The sequence below is a fragment of the Mobula birostris genome, chromosome 18 (assembly GCF_030028105.1).
Source record: "Mobula birostris isolate sMobBir1 chromosome 18, sMobBir1.hap1, whole genome shotgun sequence".
NCBI classification, from domain to species: domain Eukaryota; kingdom Metazoa; phylum Chordata; class Chondrichthyes; order Myliobatiformes; family Myliobatidae; genus Mobula; species Mobula birostris.
Genome location: NC_092387.1, coordinates 51,035,130 through 51,052,389, shown reverse-complemented (window position 1 = coordinate 51,052,389; position 17,260 = coordinate 51,035,130). Strand labels below are relative to the sequence as shown.

The following is a 17,260-nucleotide window of genomic DNA, read 5'->3' as shown; positions in this document are numbered from 1 at the left end:
TTCCTGTCTGAGAAGCAACTTGGAACCACTCCAAATTCCCTATTGTCACAACAGGTCAATGGCTCTTCACTCAAGCCTGGAACATTTGGACAGTGAAGCTGCATACATCAGTGATTAATTGACTACAGCTCAGCATTCAGTGCCAACATCTCCTCAAAACTGATCAATAAGCTTCTGGACCTTGTCCAATACCTCTTTGTGCAATTGGATCTTCAATTTCCTAATTTGCAGACCCCGGTCAGTTCAGATTGGCAAAATCTCCTCCACAATCTCCATTAGCACAGATGCATCACAAGGCTGTGCGCTTTACTCCTGCTCTACTTGCTTTATACTTATGACTATGAGGCTAAGCACAGCTCCAATGCAATAGTCAGGTTTGCTGACTACATCGCTGTCATTGCCTGAGTCAAAATCGTGACAAATCAACTTGTAGGAGGCAGATTAAAAATCTGGTTGAGTGGTGCCACAGCAGCCACCTCTTTCACTGTCAGCTGGACCAAGGAGCTGATTATTGACTTCAGGAAGAGGAAATGGAACCAGTCCTCATGGGGGATCAGAGGTGAAGAGGGTCAGCAAGTTGAAATCCTTCAGTGCTATTTCAGAAGATCTGTCTTGGGTCCAGAATATCAGTTCCGTTAGAATGCACTGCAGTGCCTCTACATTATTAGAAATATGAAGATCCTGCATGTCATCTGAAACACTGTGACCAACTTTTATAGATGTGTGGTGTAAAATGTACTAACTGGATGCATCACAACCTGGTATGGAAACACCAATGTGCGTGAACGGAAAAGCCTACAGAAAGTAGTGGATATGGCCCAGTCCATCATGGGTCAAGCCCTACCCACCATTTGAACACATCTACAGAGTGCTTTCACAGGAAAGCAGCATCAATCATCGAGGATACCAACCATTTAGGCTATGCTTTCTTTTCACTGCTGCCATCAGGAAGATGATACAGGAGCCTCAGGACCCACATCATTAGGTTCAGGAGCAGTTACTACCCCTCAACCATCAGGCTCTTGAACCAGAGGGGATATCTTCATTCAACTTCACTTGCCCTATTACTGAGCTGTTCCCACAACAAATGAACTCGCTTTCAAAGACCCTTCACCTTGTGTTCTCGATATTTATTGCTTATTTAGTATTAACTTTTTCTTTTTATAGTTGCACATTTTATTGTATTTTGCACATTGATTGTTTCTCCATGCTGTTGGGTGCAGTCTTTCATTGATTCTGTTGTGTTTCTTGATTTGCTGTGAATGCCTATAAGAAAATGAAACTCGGGGTTGTATATGGTGACGTATGTAATATGATAACTTAGAACTTTTGAACTTGTTGCATCAATAAATTGCTCAACTGCCAAAGTGGGATTTATTTGAACACTGGTTTATAAATCAAAGTCCAGTCCTCTGATTACAGATCCATAAATTATCCATTACCCTGCCTTCCTTGCATTTTACCCTGAGCTTGGCAAATACTATTTCTTTTTCAACAATCCAATTCCCCACTGCAAACAGTTCCAAATTCTTCTTACTCACAGTCTATCCTCTCTTAATTTTTTTCCCCATACATAATGCACATTACGTCCTTTGAGAAACAAAATCTGAACTTGTGATATTCTAACCAATATAATTTTTCAAGCTAATTGTAGTAAACTCCCTACAATAAACACCCATTCTGCTTTAGCCTTCATCCTCATTGCACAGATTTTCATCAGCTCATTTCACTTTCGTCTTAAAAGAAAACCAGCCAGTAACTTGATCATTGATGCTAATTTTTTTTTACATAAAATTCTCCAATGAGTTAATTATCCTGAGATATAATAAAATCAGTGGGGAGTTGACATTTGGCGCGAAGACTCTGATGAAAAGTTAGATGTTTTAGGCCCGAAATGTCGACTTTTATTCCTCTCCATTGATGCTTAACCTGCTGAGTTCCTCCAGCGTTTTGTGTGTTACATTGAACTGAAACAGCCTAGCCTGCAATTTTCACTTATCTTAGAGGGGATTTTTTTGTCACTTACACTGCTTTCTGTTTGACGTCTCACAGGCTGATCTGGACGACCCTGATCTGGCAGAAACAGCAAAGGGCGAGTCAAAAGAGAATTTGAGCTTACTGCCTGTGGATGTGGACTTGAATCTAGTAGAGAACTTCTTGGAGTCTTATAGCTCACAAGCTGGCCTTCCTGGACCTGCATCTAATATCTTACAGAGCATGGGTCTACGACTACCAGATAACAAGGACAACACCATGTAAAAAAGGAGTGCCACGAACTGATTCTGTCAGCTGAAGTACTTCCATCAGATTGTTATCATCCACTTGGTTCCACCATGATCATCTGCGCAGTGATGCATTTCTCAATTAAGGATACCATTCCATCATTCAGAGAAGAGGAGTCCTTAAATCTGACTTTAGTGTAGCTGCCTCTTTAATTTTCCTTGAAATCATTCAGAAAATATTTTTGTAACTAAATAAATGAAAACTTAATAGAACTTTGAGTACATGCCATTATCGTTAAAGAAATTAGCAGGCTAACATATGGGTTTGTGTGGTGAATATGTCATCCATATAATTTTATCACTTATTCTGCATTTCACTGTTAATATGAATATCATCTTATATGTATACTATACCAGTAGCCCCCTGTTTGGGTAAAATAAATTTGACCTTATGTAATCATAAATCACTAACCAAAATTTTGTAGTAATGAAATTTCAATTGACATGTATTCAAACCTGTAAAATATAGGAGCAGAATTAGGCCTGAAGTAATTCTAATCTGCTCCACCATTCCATCATGGCTGATTTATTAACCTTCTCAATCCCATTCTCCAGCATTCTCCCAGTAACCTTTGATACACTGATTAATCAAGAATCTGCCAACCTCTTTCTTAAATATACCCAGTGACTTGGCTTCAACAGCTGTCTATGGGCAACAAATTCCACAGATTCATCACCTTCCAGCTAAGAAAATTTTCCACATCTGTTCTAAATGGCAGTCACTTTTCTGAAGCTGTGCCCTCTGGTCCTGGACTTCCCCACTATAGGAAACAACCCCTCTAAATCCACTTTATCTCGGCCTTTTAATATTCAATAGGTTTCAACGAGATTCTCCCCCCCCCCCCCATTCTAATATTGCATTTGTCGTCTTACCACTAACTTGACCTCCAAATTAGCCTTCAGGGAATCCTGCACAAGGACTTCCAAGTTCTTTTGCACCACTGATTTTTGTATTTTCTCCCCATTTAGAAAATAGTCCATGCCTTTATTCCTTCTATCAAATTGCATGTCCGTGCACTTCCCTACAGGCTATTTCATCTGTCACCTCTATGCCCATTCTCCCAATCTAATTCCTTCTGCAGACACCCTGCTTCCTCAACATTATCTGCCCTTCCACCTATCTAAATATTGTCCACAAATTTGGCCAAAAAGCCATTTCTTCATCCAAATCATTGACATGTGAAAAGAAGAAATCCCAACACTGACACTCGCAGCAAACCACTAGTTACTGGCAGCCAACCAGAAAAGGCCCTCTTTATTCCTACTCTTTGCCTCCTGGCAGTCAACCAATCTTCTCTCCATGCAAACAACAGGAATTCTGCAGATGCTGGAAATTCAAGCAACACACATCAAAGTTGCTGGTGAACGCAGCAGGCCAGGCAGCATCTGTAGGAAGAGGTACAGTCGATGTTTCAGGCCGAGACCCTTCGTCAGGACAGTCCATGCAAGTTTCTTTCCAATAACACCATGGGTTCTTTCTTATCTTGTTAAGCAGCCTCATGTGCAACACGTCAAAGGCTTTCTGAAAATCCCAAATAAACAACATCCACTGACTCTTCTTTGTCTATCCTGCCTGTCATTCCCTAAACAGATTTGTCAGTCATGATTTCCCATTAAAGAAACCATGTTGACTGGCCTATTTTATCATGTGCCTCCAAGTCCCCCAGAACTTCATCCTTAATATTAGACTCCAACATCTTTCCAACCACTTATGTCAGGCTAATTGGCCTGTAATTTCCCTTATTCTATCTCCCTTCATTCTTAAAGAGTGGAGTGATATTTGTAGTTTTCCAGTCCTTGGAACCATGCCAGGATCTAGTGATTCTTGAAAGATTATTACTAATGCCTCCACAATCTCTTCTTCAGCTACCTCTTTCAGAACCCTGGGGAGTAGTCCAGCTGCTCCAGGTAACTTATCTACCTTCAGATTTTTCTGTGTCCCAGGCCCCTTCTCCTTATGAATAGCAACAACATTCACTCCTGCCCCCGACACACTCTCATGTTTCTGGTATTTTGCTAGTGCTTTCCACAGTGAAGATTAATACAAAATACTTATTAAGTTGGTCCGCCATTCTTTTGTCCCCCATTGCTACCTCTCTCAATTTTCCAGTGGTCCGAAATCCACTCTCATCTCTTTAACTCTTTATATATCTGAAAACTTTTTAAAAATTCTTTTATATTATTGGCTAGTTTACCATCGTATCCCATCTCTTCTCTTTATGCTTTATTGAGTTTCCTTCTGCTAGTTTTTAACAGCTTCCCATTCCTCTACCTACACACTAATTTTTGCTATGTTATGCTTTCGTTTTTGTGTTGCCTTTGACTTCCCTTGTCATCCACGATTGCCTCATCCGCTCTAGAATTCTACTTCATCTTTGGGATGTATCTTTCATGAGCCTCCTGAATTGCTCCCGGAAACTCCAGCCATCGCTGTTCTGCCGTCATCCTATCAGATATCATATGATCTCAGGACAGCTGTAGATCACAAGAGCCCGTCTACACAAATGATGCTGAGTATTTTCACATCATTTACTATTGTGGCCTGTATTTGCAAGTGTTCTCATCTTTAGTAGAGTGATCCAGCAATAATATACTCGGATTTTTTTTTATATTTTAGCAGTAGAGCACGGAGTAGTCCCTTCTAGCCACACCAATCGAGCAAACACTTTCAAAAATCAAAGCTTTAATGCCTGGGCAGCATTTGAAATTCTACAACTTTTTAAGATCACGAACCATAGGCTGCCAAGTGCTATTCAGATAGAGAACTATTCTGGGGGACACGCGATACTGCAGATGCTGGAACCTGGAGCTAGAAACAAACTGTTGGAAAAACTCAGTGGGTCAAGCAGCATCTGTGGAGGCAAGGGGATGATCAACATTTTGGTTCGAGACCCTGCATCAGGACAATTCCTTTCAGCTGGCATAGGCATGATAGAATGAAAAACCCTCTGATGCAAATAATTCATGGTTTAACAAATATTTGTATGTGATTAGAAATGAACAGTCCTCAGGATAATTGTAGATTAGGGTACTATACAGTTTATGCAGCAGTTCCTCTGCATTCTACTCCAGTGTTTATTATAATGCCTAATCACGGGACAATTTACACCAGCCAATTAACCCACCTGGTAGGTCTTTGGACTGTGGGAGGAAACCCATGCATTCCATGGGGAGGACTCTGGAATGCCCCAAGCTGTAATGGCATCATGCTAACTGGTACACTAGCATAGCACCCACTACAGCAGCAGTCCCCCAACTACCGGGCCGCGAGGGAATGATATGAGTCAGCTGCACCTTTCCTCATTCCCTGTCACGCACTGTTGAACTTGAACATAGGGTTGCCAACTGTCCCGTATTTGCCGGGACATCACGAATATTGGGCTAAATTGGTTTGTTCCATACGGGACCGCCCTTGTCCTGTATTTCCCCCGCTAAGGTAGAGCATTCCTATGAAACCTTTCATGCGGAAATGGCGTGAAACGAAAAAGCAATTACCATTAATTTATATGGGAAAATTTTTTTAGTGTTCCCAGACCCAAAAAATAACCTACCAAGTCATACCAAATACCACATAAAACCGAAAATAAATAACACTAACAGAGTAAAATCAGGAATGATATGATAAATACACAGTCTATATAAAGTAGAAATAATGTATGCACAGTATAGTCGGGAAGATGAAGGCAAAACCGATTTGTTGGGGGGGGGGTCGGCATGTATGCGCATGCGTACATAGGTGCCCGCGCAAGGCATCATGGTCATGGTAGTCTTTCCTGGGGTAAAGTGTCCTGGGATTTGACTGCTACCTTTGTCCCTTATTTGGAAGTGAGAAGGTTGGCAACCCTAACTGTAAAATACATGTTGAGGTGAGTTTAACCCTCCTTAAACACCCCCCCCCCCCACCCCCGGTCGGCCAGTCCGCAAGAATATTGTCAATATTAAACCAGTCCGCGGTGCAAAAAAGGTTGGGGACCCCTGCCCTACAGCATGGAACAGGCCCTTCAGCCCAATGAGTTGCATCTCTCAACAACCCACCTATTTTACCCTAGCCTAATCACAGGACAATTTACAATGACCAATTAACCTACGTCTTTGGATTGCGGGAGGAAACTAGAGTACCCAGAGGAAACCCACACTGTCACAGGAAGAACAGACAAACTCCTTACAGATAGCACCACAATTGAACTCTGAACTCTGATGCTCTGAACTAAAGGCATCATGCTAACAGCCAGGCTACATTGGCTCCCATAAATTCCAATGCTTGAGATACTTTTCAGAGTTGGATTCCCACTCTCTCTTTCCTTGTTGATATATTTGTTTCTCCACTAACTTTATATAAAAAGATGCCTATTCCACTGGCACTGATGAGAAGAGTAGTGAGTTGTGGTGATAAGAACGTCCATTCATTAGCAATGATGGTCCTTAGAGTCAGTGCATCTGTCTTTGCAATCACCATCATGCTCGCCATCAGAGCTGAGCTCAGCAAGGTACACAGACAAATGAGAAACTTCAGCAAACACCCCAGGATAAGCACCAAGGAAAAGAAGCCCAGAAAGATCAGACTAGTCCAACTTCCTGACACGTAGATTCGTTGTGTTTCTGGGTGGAGAAGGCAGTACACAAACAGCAGTGGGCAGCTGTTAATGGTACAGGTGTAGTGGACATCCATCACCGAAGTTTTTTGGTCTTCACAAATCTTTTGGAGCAAAATGAGATACATGCTCTCAAGCATGAGGTTCAGCAACCCATAGATGTAGACAATGGCTTCATCGTTGAAACTGCGAACACCTAAAGAAGGGAAAATTAGAACAGGACAAAGTTAGAAATTAGGGCGGGAATATTGATAAACTTTTTCTTTCATTAATCAAAACAACATAATACATTCAAATGAATATCAATTGAGCTACTGGTTGTGATGCTCCCAAATTTAAGAAAGATATTGTGCTTTATTAAGGAAGTGATAGATCGAATTTAAGGAGAGTAAGTGTAAGATGTTTGTCCCAGGAAGTGAAATGGGTGACATGCTTCATGAAGCCTAGGGAAGTAATTGAGTTGATGTGAACCGAGGATTCTTAGACACTACAATAAAATATTTAACAGTACAGTAAAATGCAGAGGAACAGCTGAAAAAACTGTATTGTACCCTAATCTACAATTATCCTGAGGACTGTTCACTCTTTATCACATATAGATTTGTTCGTTAAACCATGAACCATTTACATCACAGAGGGTTTTTCATTCTATCATGCCCATGCCAGCTGAAAAGAATGGTCCTGATGCAGGGTCTCGAACCAAAATGTTGATCATCCCTTTGCCTCCATTGATGCTGCTCGACCCACTGAGTTCCTCCAATAGTTTGTTTCTAGCTCCAGATTCCAGCATCTGCAGTCTCTCATGTCCCCCAGAATAATTCTCTATCTGAACAGCACTTGCCAGCTTTTAGTGCATGGCCTTAAGTAGTAGAATTTCAAATGCTGCCCACGCATTGAAGTTTTGATTTATGAAAGGGAAAAGTGAAGGAACTTGATGTGTTTAACTTTGAAAGGAAGGGGTCTGACGTAAAGCATCCAAAGTTAACAGACTGGATGAATAACATGAGATGAAAGTGGACAAGGAGACCCAGTGAGATGGTTTTGCTGTGGACCTGTTGTGGTGGTAGGCAAATTGCAGCAGGTCCAGATCTTTGCTCAGACAGGAGTTAATTCTAGACATGACCATTTTACATTTTATCACAGTAGATATGAGTGCTACAGTCTGATAGTCATTGAGGAAGATCACCCTGCTGCCCTTGCGTACTGGTATGTTTAATATCTTTTTGAAGCAGGTGAGACCCACTCACAGCAGTAGTGAGAGGCTGGAAATGCCCTTGAACACTCCCATCAGATGGTTGGCACAGGTTTTCAAACCCTGCCAGGTACACTGTCGTGTCCTGATGCTTGGTGATGGTTCACCCTCTTGAAGGATGTTTCAAGTTGAAGCCTTACATCTGGAACTGAAGCATCGATCATCTATTTCCCTCCACAGATGCTGACTAACCTGTTGATTACCTCCAGCAGTTTGTTTCTTCTACAGCACATGACTATGATGTTTAAGATCAGCGTCAGCTGCATTATCCATTCTAATTTGTATTTTTTTTAACAATTCAGTGCATTGCTAGGCGATTTCAAAGGACAAACTATTTTTAGGCAGTTTATTGGGGTTGAGAATAGCTTGCTACCACTCTGCTTTCTTGGGTTTTGAGGAGGCTGGCGAGACCAACTTTGGAACCAAATTCTTGCACAAATGGATAAGCAGCTTGAGGGAATGGATGTTTGGGTAGTCAGTAATGCATTCATTCTGCTACTTACACAGAACTTATGTGTGCCTTCGTGACATTGATTTCAGAATCTCAATACCATCCCAAATGCTCCTTCTTCACTTTGAACAGCCAGAAGTCTGAGATTCCCAGGACTTGGGGATATTGTATTTCTTCAAGGATACTATGAGCACATCCTTGAACATGTTCTTCTGTAAATGTGGTAATCTTTTCTTGTGGGATATTTTGTGTTTCAGGAGTCTGGTGCTGAGCATGGGAAAGATATGGTACTTTCAACAGAGCTGAATGAGTATAGAAAACTCCTGGTTTACCATGTAGCAATAAATTACATGTTTACTCATCTGAGCACAGACTACCTATAGCATGCACCTCAAGGCAATGGAAATACCATCAGCGGTGTCTCTGCAAAATCTTGTAAACTCATTGGACAAAAAAGAAAATCAATGCCCTGTGGAAAGCCAGCATTCTAAACCACATTGCCTCTGTCCAGAACCTTATGAACCCCACCAAGTTAAGGCAGCAAATTTTCTACCGTAAAGGACGTGAATAAACTATCTCAGTCTAATATGTTGTAAGGTCAACATTACTGATTTAATAATGATCACTAAATATATTTTACTGAATTTAAATCCCTCAGCCAAATTGTTATCCAAAATAATGAATTGCTCATTGTGTGGCTTAACCATTGTATTTCTATATATCATCTTATGAATGGTGGGGCATTTGGAGTTTGAGGGTTTTTTTTATATAAACTTTTCCTCACTTTTAACAATAACCTGCATCTTATAATCTTAAGAGTTCTGAACACGTGTTGGGAGAGGTGACTGAAAAATTAGATAAGGATTGAAACAAGTTTGTAGTCAACTTTCCATGGAAAGAGTTAGCTGCAATAGACATGAAAGGAAATAACAAAGTATAACGTCACAGGTGCTGAAGCCTTGCCACTGAGAATGGGATATCGTGAATGTCGGATCAAAGGCACAGACTCCAGCACTGGGTTAGAGATGTTGTGGAGATAAGACATTAGATTACAAACATATACAGTATGCATACAGGCATCCATATCTTTAGCCAGTGGGTGGTAAATCTGTGGAATTTGTTGCCACTGGTGCCTGTGGAAACCAAGTCATTGGCCATATTTAAAGTGGAGATTAATAGGTTCTTGATTAGGAAGTGCATTAAAGGTCACAGGGAAAAGGCAGGAGAATGGGGTTGAGAGGGAAATTAAGTCAACCATGATCAAAAAACAGAGCAGACTCAATGGGCCAAATGGCCTAATTAGACCATAGGAGCAGAACTATTCCCAATTACAAATACATTTCTCCTCTCTTGCCACCCCCCCCCCCCCACCTCCTGGACTGGGTCCCTGAATGATAGTTCGATTGCTCATCCTCGCTATTGCCCCCACCCTCAGCCTCATGGTAGCAACAATCTCTGACCTCAAGGGCTCCTCCAGCACCACCACCTACTGGATCCCTCTACCTGCCTCGCTCACAGTCACACTCTCCTGTCCCTGACCACAGACCAAATTTGAAGTAGTTAATCTGTTGGGTGTGAACTGCCTCCTGAAACAGAGAGTTCAGGTAACTCTCCCACTCCCCTATGCATCGCAGTGTTTGAAGCTCAGATCCCAAGTCATCACCTTTGAGCCTGAGTTTCTCCAACAGCAATACTTACTGCAGATGTGGTCATCAGGAACCACGGTGGGGTCCACCAGCTTCCCACAATCTGCTCCTATTTCTGTATTCCCAGTTCTGCTCTTAAATCTTATCAGATGTGGAAGCAGAACTTGAAACCACAACCTTGCCTCTGCATATATTACTTCAGGAATTACTTTGAAGTGATGTATCCAGACTTTCATATATTGTCTACAGTACATCGATGACTACACTCTGCGAAATATTTTGTGGTGCTTTGAAAGGGGCGTGAAAGATGCCCATTTTTAATACAAATTTTACAAACAAATTCATCATCATCACCTCTTACCTGCAAGAACTGAGCACAAAGTAACCATCAGCACCAGGTGACCAATGCTGGAAGAGGCTCTCTTTTTCAGGTTGAATGCTTGCATCAGAGCTAAGCTGGCCATTGGGGTGAACTGCCTGATGAACATGAAGACAGTAGAGTAGGAGGCAGTCACAGCCCACATAATTAAGATGGAATGAAAACTGAAACAAATGGAAGGGAGCAAGAAAATCTCACCACGCTCCAGTAAATAGGGTTCAATCTTCAGCAGCCTGGCTCGTTTTAATAACTGCAGTATTACAATGGTCAGTAGTGCCTATCAAAAGGTAAACACAAATTTATGGAGAATATTGTCATATGAGTGTCTCAGTACATTACAGAAAATGAATTTCTTTAAAGCTGTATACATTGAATTTCCTTCTGGAATGAAACAATGATATTATTGATATCCTCTTCAAAGGCAAATTTGACTGTTTCAACATTGACAATATAATTGACCATAGGCCTTCCCCGGGTTACAATCGCCTGACTTAGGAACATCCTTAGATGCAAACAAGCCCCCATAATATTATTAAATTCAAAGTCTGGCTTAAGAAATAGGAGCAGGAGTAGGTCATCTGGCCCGATGAGCCTGCTCTGCCATTCAATAAGTTCATGGCTGATCTGGCCATGGACTCATCTCCACCTACCAGCCTTTTCCCCATAACCCTTAATTCCCCGACTCTGCAAAAATCTATCCAACCCCAACCTTGTCTTAAATATATTTACTGAGATAGCCTCCACTGCTTCATTGGGCAGAGAATTCCATAGATTGACCACTCTTTGGAAAAAACAGTTCCTCCTCATCTCCAACCTAAATCTACTCCCCTGAATCTTGAGGCTTTGCCCCCTAATTCTAGTCTTACCTACCAGTGGAAACAACTTTTCTGCCTCTATCTTATCTATCCCTTTCATAATTTTATAAGTTTCTATAAGATCTCTTCTCATTCTTCTGAATCTCAGGCGACTCAATCTCTCCTCATAGGCTAATCCCCTCATCTCTGGAATCAATCTGGTGAACTTCCTCTGCACTGCCTCCAAAGCCAGTATACCCTTCCTCAAATCAGGAGACCAGAACTGCACAGTACTCCAGTTGCAGCCTCACCAGTACCCTCTACAGTTGCAGCATAACCTCCCTGTTCTTAAATTCAATCCCTCCAGCACTGAAGGCTAACATTCCATTTGCCTTCTTGATAGCCTGCTGCACCCGCAAACCAACCTTTTGTGCTTCAAAGCACTCCATAGATTGACCACTCTTTGGAATCTTGACAAGCACTCCAAAGTCTCTCTGCACAGCAGCATGCTGCAATTTTTTACCATTTAAATAATAATATTTTTCATTTTTCCTTCCAAATTTGATGACCTCACATTTACCAACATTGTACTCCATCTGCCAGACCCTTACCCACTCCTATCTCTTTCTCTCTGCAGACTCTCCGTATCTTCTACACAATTTGCTTTTCTACTCAATCTAGTATCATCAGCAAACTTAGATACATTACACTTGGTCCGCTCTTACAGATCGTTAATGTATATCGTGAACAGTTGTGGACCCAGCACCAACCCCTGAGGCACACCGTTCACCACTGATTGCCAACCAGAGTAATACCCACGTATCCCAACTCTCTGCTTTCTATTAGTTAACCACTCCTCTCTCCATGCTAATACATCACCCCCAACTCTATGTATCCTTAACTTATGGATCAGTCTTTTATGTGGCACCTTATCAAATGCCTTCTGGAAATCTAAGTAAATAATGTCCATCTTTTTCACTCTATCCACTGGGCTCATTACATCCTCAAAATACTCTAAGTACACGTTCTTTCATGCAGATGACAGAACCACTTTCCTCTCTTTCATTACACTTTGGAACAAGATGCCCAAGGATTGGATGTGGGTCGTATTTTAACTTCAAAAGCAAAGTTTGGATAAGTACATGAATGGGAGGAATACAGGGAGCTACAGTCCAGCTACAGGTCAATGAGACGAGACAGAATAACAGTTTGGCACAGACTGAAGGTCCATAAAGCTGTAGTGCTTTATGACTGTTAGTAGTAATTCTTTCTTATCAGTCTTTTGTGTTACTGATGTCATTTATTACAATAATGCGGTGGTAGGGTTACCATATGGAGATATTTTTATATATATTCTGATGTAGGGACAAAATTGACTTATGAACATCTGTTAAAAACGAAACCTGTTTGTTACCCAGGCATGGACTGTACTACACTCTCAGATCTGTCCTCATTATGAAGCCTTGGTTCCTGGACCGTGTTCAAATCACTGTACAGTCTCCATATTGGTTAACAACCAAGCTATCAGCATTTGCTTTGTAGATGCTGGATCCCAAGAGAAGGATTTTGTAGAGTGCCTTTTTGGAACAGCCTGTGGTTGAGTCCACAAAGAATTAGCAGATGAAATATAGTGTGAGGAAGTTTTGGTCAAATAAGGGCTAGACTATTTTCTAAACAGGGAGAAAATTCAGAAATCGGAGGGGCAAAGGAACCAGGGAGTCCTTGTACAGGAGTTCCTAAAGGTTAACTTGCAGGCTGAATCAGTAATAAGGAAGGCAAATGCAATGTTAGCATTTTATTTCGAGAGGATTAGAATATAAAAGCAAGGATGTAATGCTGAGGCTTTATAAGGCATTGGTCAGACCACAAATGGAGAATTGTGAGCAGTTTTGGGGCAAAGAAAAGATATGCTGGCATTGGAAAGGGTCCAGAGGAAGTTCATGAGAATGACTCTGGGAATGAAAGGTTTAGTGAATGAGGGGTGTTTGATGGCTCTGGGCCTACACCTGCCGGTGTTTAGGAGAATTAGGTGGATCTCACTGAAACTTCGATCTTATCAAATATTGAAAGACTTAGAGAAAGAGGTGGAAAGATGTTTTCTGTAGTGGGAAAGTCTAGGACCAGATGGCACAGCCTCAGAACAGAGCAGTGTCCATTTAAAATAGAAATGAGGGCAAATTTCTTTAGCCAGAGGGTAATAATTCTGTGGAATTCATTGCCACAGATGGTTGTGGAAGCCAAGTTACTGGGTATATTTAAAACTGATTTTAATAAGTTCTTGATTGGTAAGGGTGTTAAAGGTTAAAGGGAGAAGGTAGGAGAATGGAGTTGAGAGGGATAATAAATCAGCCAGGATGGAACACCAGAGCAGACTCAATGGCCTGAATGGCCGAATTCTGCTCCTATGTCTTGAAGTTCTGAGTTTGGAGACAGAGTTGCTCAGATGAGAAACTGCAATGCATTTTGTAGATGGGCTGCACAGTTGCATAGTGTAAGATTGGGATTTGATGCCCACTGTTGTCTGGAAGTAGGCTAGACAAGGGAGATGCAGTGGATGTTGTATATTCGGATTTTCAGAAGGCCTTTGACAAGGTGCCACACATGAGGCTACTTAACAAGATAAGAGCCCATGGAATTACGGGAAAGTTACATTCCCATAGCATTGGCTGATTGGCAGGAAACAGCGAGTGGGAATAAAGGGATCCTATTCTGGTTTGCTGCCGATTACCAGTGGTGTTCTACAGGGGTCCGTGATGGGGCCGCTTCTTTTTACATTGTACATCGACGATTTAGATTATGGAATAGATGGCTTTGTGGCTAAGTTTGCTGACGATACGAAGACAGGTGGTGGGGCCGGTAGTGCTGAAGAAACTGAGAGTCTGCAGAGAGACTTTGATAGATTGGAAGAATGGGCAAAGAAGTGGCAAATGAAATACAATGTTGGAAGGTGTATGTTTATGCACTTTGGCAGAAGAAATAAACGGGCAGACTATTATTTAAATAGGGAGAGAATTCAAAGTTCTGAGATGCAACGGGACTTGGGAGTCCTCGTACAGGATACCCTTAAGGTTAACCTCCAGGTTGAGTCGGTGGTGAAAAAGGCGAATGCAATGTTGGCATTCATTTCTAGAGGAATAGAGTATAGGAGCAGGGATGTGATGTTGAGGCCCTATAAGGCACTGGTGAGACCTCACTTGGAGTACTGTGGGCAGTTTTGGTCTCCTTATTTAAGAAAGGATGTGCTGACATTAGAGAGGGTACAGAGAAGATTCACTAGAATGATTCCGGGAATGAGAGGGTTAACATATGAGGAACGTTTGTCCGCTCTTGGACTGTATTCCTTGGAGTTTAGAAGAATGAGGGGAGACCTCATAGAAACATTTTGAATGTTGAAAGGCATGGACAGAGTGGATGTGGCAAAGTTGTTTCCCATGATGGGGGAGTCTAGTACGAGAGGGCATGACTTAAGGATTGAAGGGCGCTCATTCAGAACAGAAATGTGAAGAAATTTTTTTAGCCAGAGGGTGGTGAATCTATGGAATTTGTTGCCACGGGCGCAGTGGAGGCCAAGTCATTGGGTGTATTTAAGGCAGAGATTGATAGGTATCTGAGTAGCCAGGGCATCAAAGGTTATGGTGAGAAGGCGGGGGAGTGGGACTAAATGGGAGAATGGATCAGCTCATGATAAAATGGCAGAGCAGACTCAATGGACCGAATGGCCGACTTCTGCTTCTTTGTCTTATGGTATGTTCTGGAAGGAGTGTGTTATGTTCTTCCCATTACAGTGTAGGTTTCCTCTGGGTGCTCCAGTTTCCTCCTACGTTCCAAAGATGTATGGATTTAGGGAGCTAATCTTGATCCACCCACTGTGCATCAGTAATGGAGGGTATGAATGTTTACCCTAATGGATTGGGTACAAGTGAAGTGGATTGCTGTGTCACGGAGGGAGCTAAGTATCCTGAATGTTGTTGGAGTCTAGTCACTGAAGGACAGTCCCAAAGTACTTTACAGATAATGCATGCAGAGAAACTATTGCCATGCAGGAAACAGCTATTTTATACACAGAGGGCAATGTAATAATGAACAGATGACTTGCATGAGTAATGTTGAGTGAAGTGTAAATATTGCTTAAGGCAATGGGGCGAACTTCCCTAGTCTCCAAAATACTGACAATACAAGAGACTGTAGCTGCTGGAATCTAGAGCTGCAAACAATCTGTAGGTCAGGCAGCGTCTGTGGGGGGGGGGGGGGGGGGAATGGACAGGGGTTATTTGGGGTTGAGATCAAGGTCTTGACCGGAAGCGTCAAATGTCAATTTCCTTCCACAAAACCTGCTGGCCTGCGAAGATCCTCCAGCATCTTATTTTCTCCTTCAAAATATTTTATACTAATCGGGAAAGCAGGCAGGCTCTCGGTTCAACTACTCTGTCCCGAAAGAGTCCAACGCACACCCTCCAATTTGGGGATATCAGTTGTTTTTTTTAATGAAATAATTTATTTCAATTGCAGATACATAAAAATATATTACCACTAACATCAGGTCCTACGCAGTACGACCCACGCTCTCTTGGATTCTGTATTCAACCCTACAGAGTTAAATGTCCAACCATCGGACTCGAATTAAAGATCACGCTAACTCCTCTCATCTCCAAGTTACTTAACTCGTGTTCAAACACGTGATGTCGCGCTTAAAACAATAGTTTCAAGCCCCGTTGCAGATATTTATCTATTTGATGGATCAAGCGTCATTAAACTCGATATATTAAATACATTGCTGAAGATGTTGGGAGTTGTAGTCCTCAGACTGAGACACTTGTTCCGGCAACAGAGCAAGTTATCCAACTGCTGGATTACAAATCCCAGGATGCATGCATAGACCCGGGTTCGCTCACCTGACAGAGGACAATGAAGGCGGGGAAGGTGAAGCGGTACTGGTTAATGAAGATCCTACTGAAGAACTCGAAAAACGCAGAACAGGCAGTGTAGAGAACACAGGCTGACAGCCAGCAGCCGCATTGGAGCCACTTTCGCAAACCTTCTGGTCCCGGGACCGCCATCCCAATGAATGGGACCTGGGGCGGGAAGTCCAACCCGAGTCAAATTAAAAATTAACCACGGGCAATTAAACTGTGGAGGGAGCCAGGTTGAATTCTCCCCACAGACCTTTATTCCCACAACAGTTAATGATTTACGGGATATACCCAATGCCCCTGGATAGAAATACAGAAAAAATATTCTGTAAATCAAAAATAGAATGTCCGATGTTCAAAATTAGGCACAGGAAATGGTGGATTATATTATTTTACGAGTGTCCTTAAATCAAAATTCAAAGAGAAAATATCTAATTTGTTTGGTGTCTTTCTAATTCTCAGGGTTCAAAATGTTTACTTAGTTGAGGAGTCCCTGACACCATGAAAGATGATACTTCATATAGAAATAAGCACGACTCAGACAGGTAAATAGATGGAGTGATTAAATTACAATTAGAAAAGGGCGTGACGAAAGGAAATGATAATAAGAACCATATCAAAATTTCTCATAGAATGGCAGCGCCAGCGTCTTACGTTGTGGAAACGATGTGGATTTTCCTGAAGAGGCTCCATGTTTGTGTTTGGGGAGTCAAAGTGGGCACATCAATATTAACACTACGGCGGGCTCAGTTTGCAATTGTACTTACTGACAGTTATGCCACCGACGTTTAGGGCAGCAATGAAGGTCCTTCATTTCTGGCGGTGTTCAGGGCTTCCTTCATCGTGTCAGTAGCTTCCTCTCGGTCTTCACTACTGTCAGTCATGCAAGTCCCAGGTGGATACTCAGGAATACCGTCGCACTCAGATGTAGAAGAATTCTTCATTGCTGTTTCC

The 17,260-nt window shown here is 42.0% G+C and overlaps 2 protein-coding genes across 2 annotated transcripts in view; one reads left to right on the top strand and one right to left on the bottom strand.

Moving 5' to 3' along the window:
* ecd (ecdysoneless homolog (Drosophila)) overlaps nucleotides 1-2,682 on the top strand; it is a 30,878-nt gene extending 28,196 nt beyond the window's left edge. The window contains exon 13 of the mRNA XM_072282675.1: nucleotides 2,053-2,682. Coding sequence (XP_072138776.1) covers nucleotides 2,053-2,259 — 207 coding nt within the window. The 3' untranslated portion in view covers nucleotides 2,260-2,682. The remainder of the gene's footprint in view (nucleotides 1-2,052) is intronic.
* LOC140211883 (solute carrier family 35 member D3) lies at nucleotides 1,310-16,999 on the bottom strand. Its single transcript, XM_072282071.1, has 4 exons — nucleotides 16,961-16,999; nucleotides 16,289-16,468; nucleotides 10,585-10,879; nucleotides 1,310-7,070 (listed from the first exon to the last, which is right to left on the bottom strand). The coding sequence occupies exons 1-4, from the start codon at nucleotides 16,997-16,999 to the stop codon at nucleotides 6,556-6,558; spliced, it is 1,029 nt and encodes a 342-aa protein (XP_072138172.1). The 3' UTR covers nucleotides 1,310-6,555.
* Nucleotides 17,000-17,260: the final 261 nt, after the last annotated feature.

Bases quoted from the DNA above. Each gene is read 5' to 3' on its own strand.
- LOC140211883 (XM_072282071.1), bottom strand. From the start codon at position 16,999: ATGGAGCCTCTTCAGGAAAATCCACATCGTTTCCACAAC. The intron at 16,469-16,960 runs GTAAGACGCTGG...TTCCCGCCCCAG, and splicing joins ATCCACATCGTTTCCACAAC to GTCCCATTCATTGGGATGGC. The intron at 7,071-10,584 runs GTAAGAGGTGAT...TCCCTTCTTTAG, and splicing joins TTTGTGCTCAGTTCTTGCAG to GTGTTCGCAGTTTCAACGAT.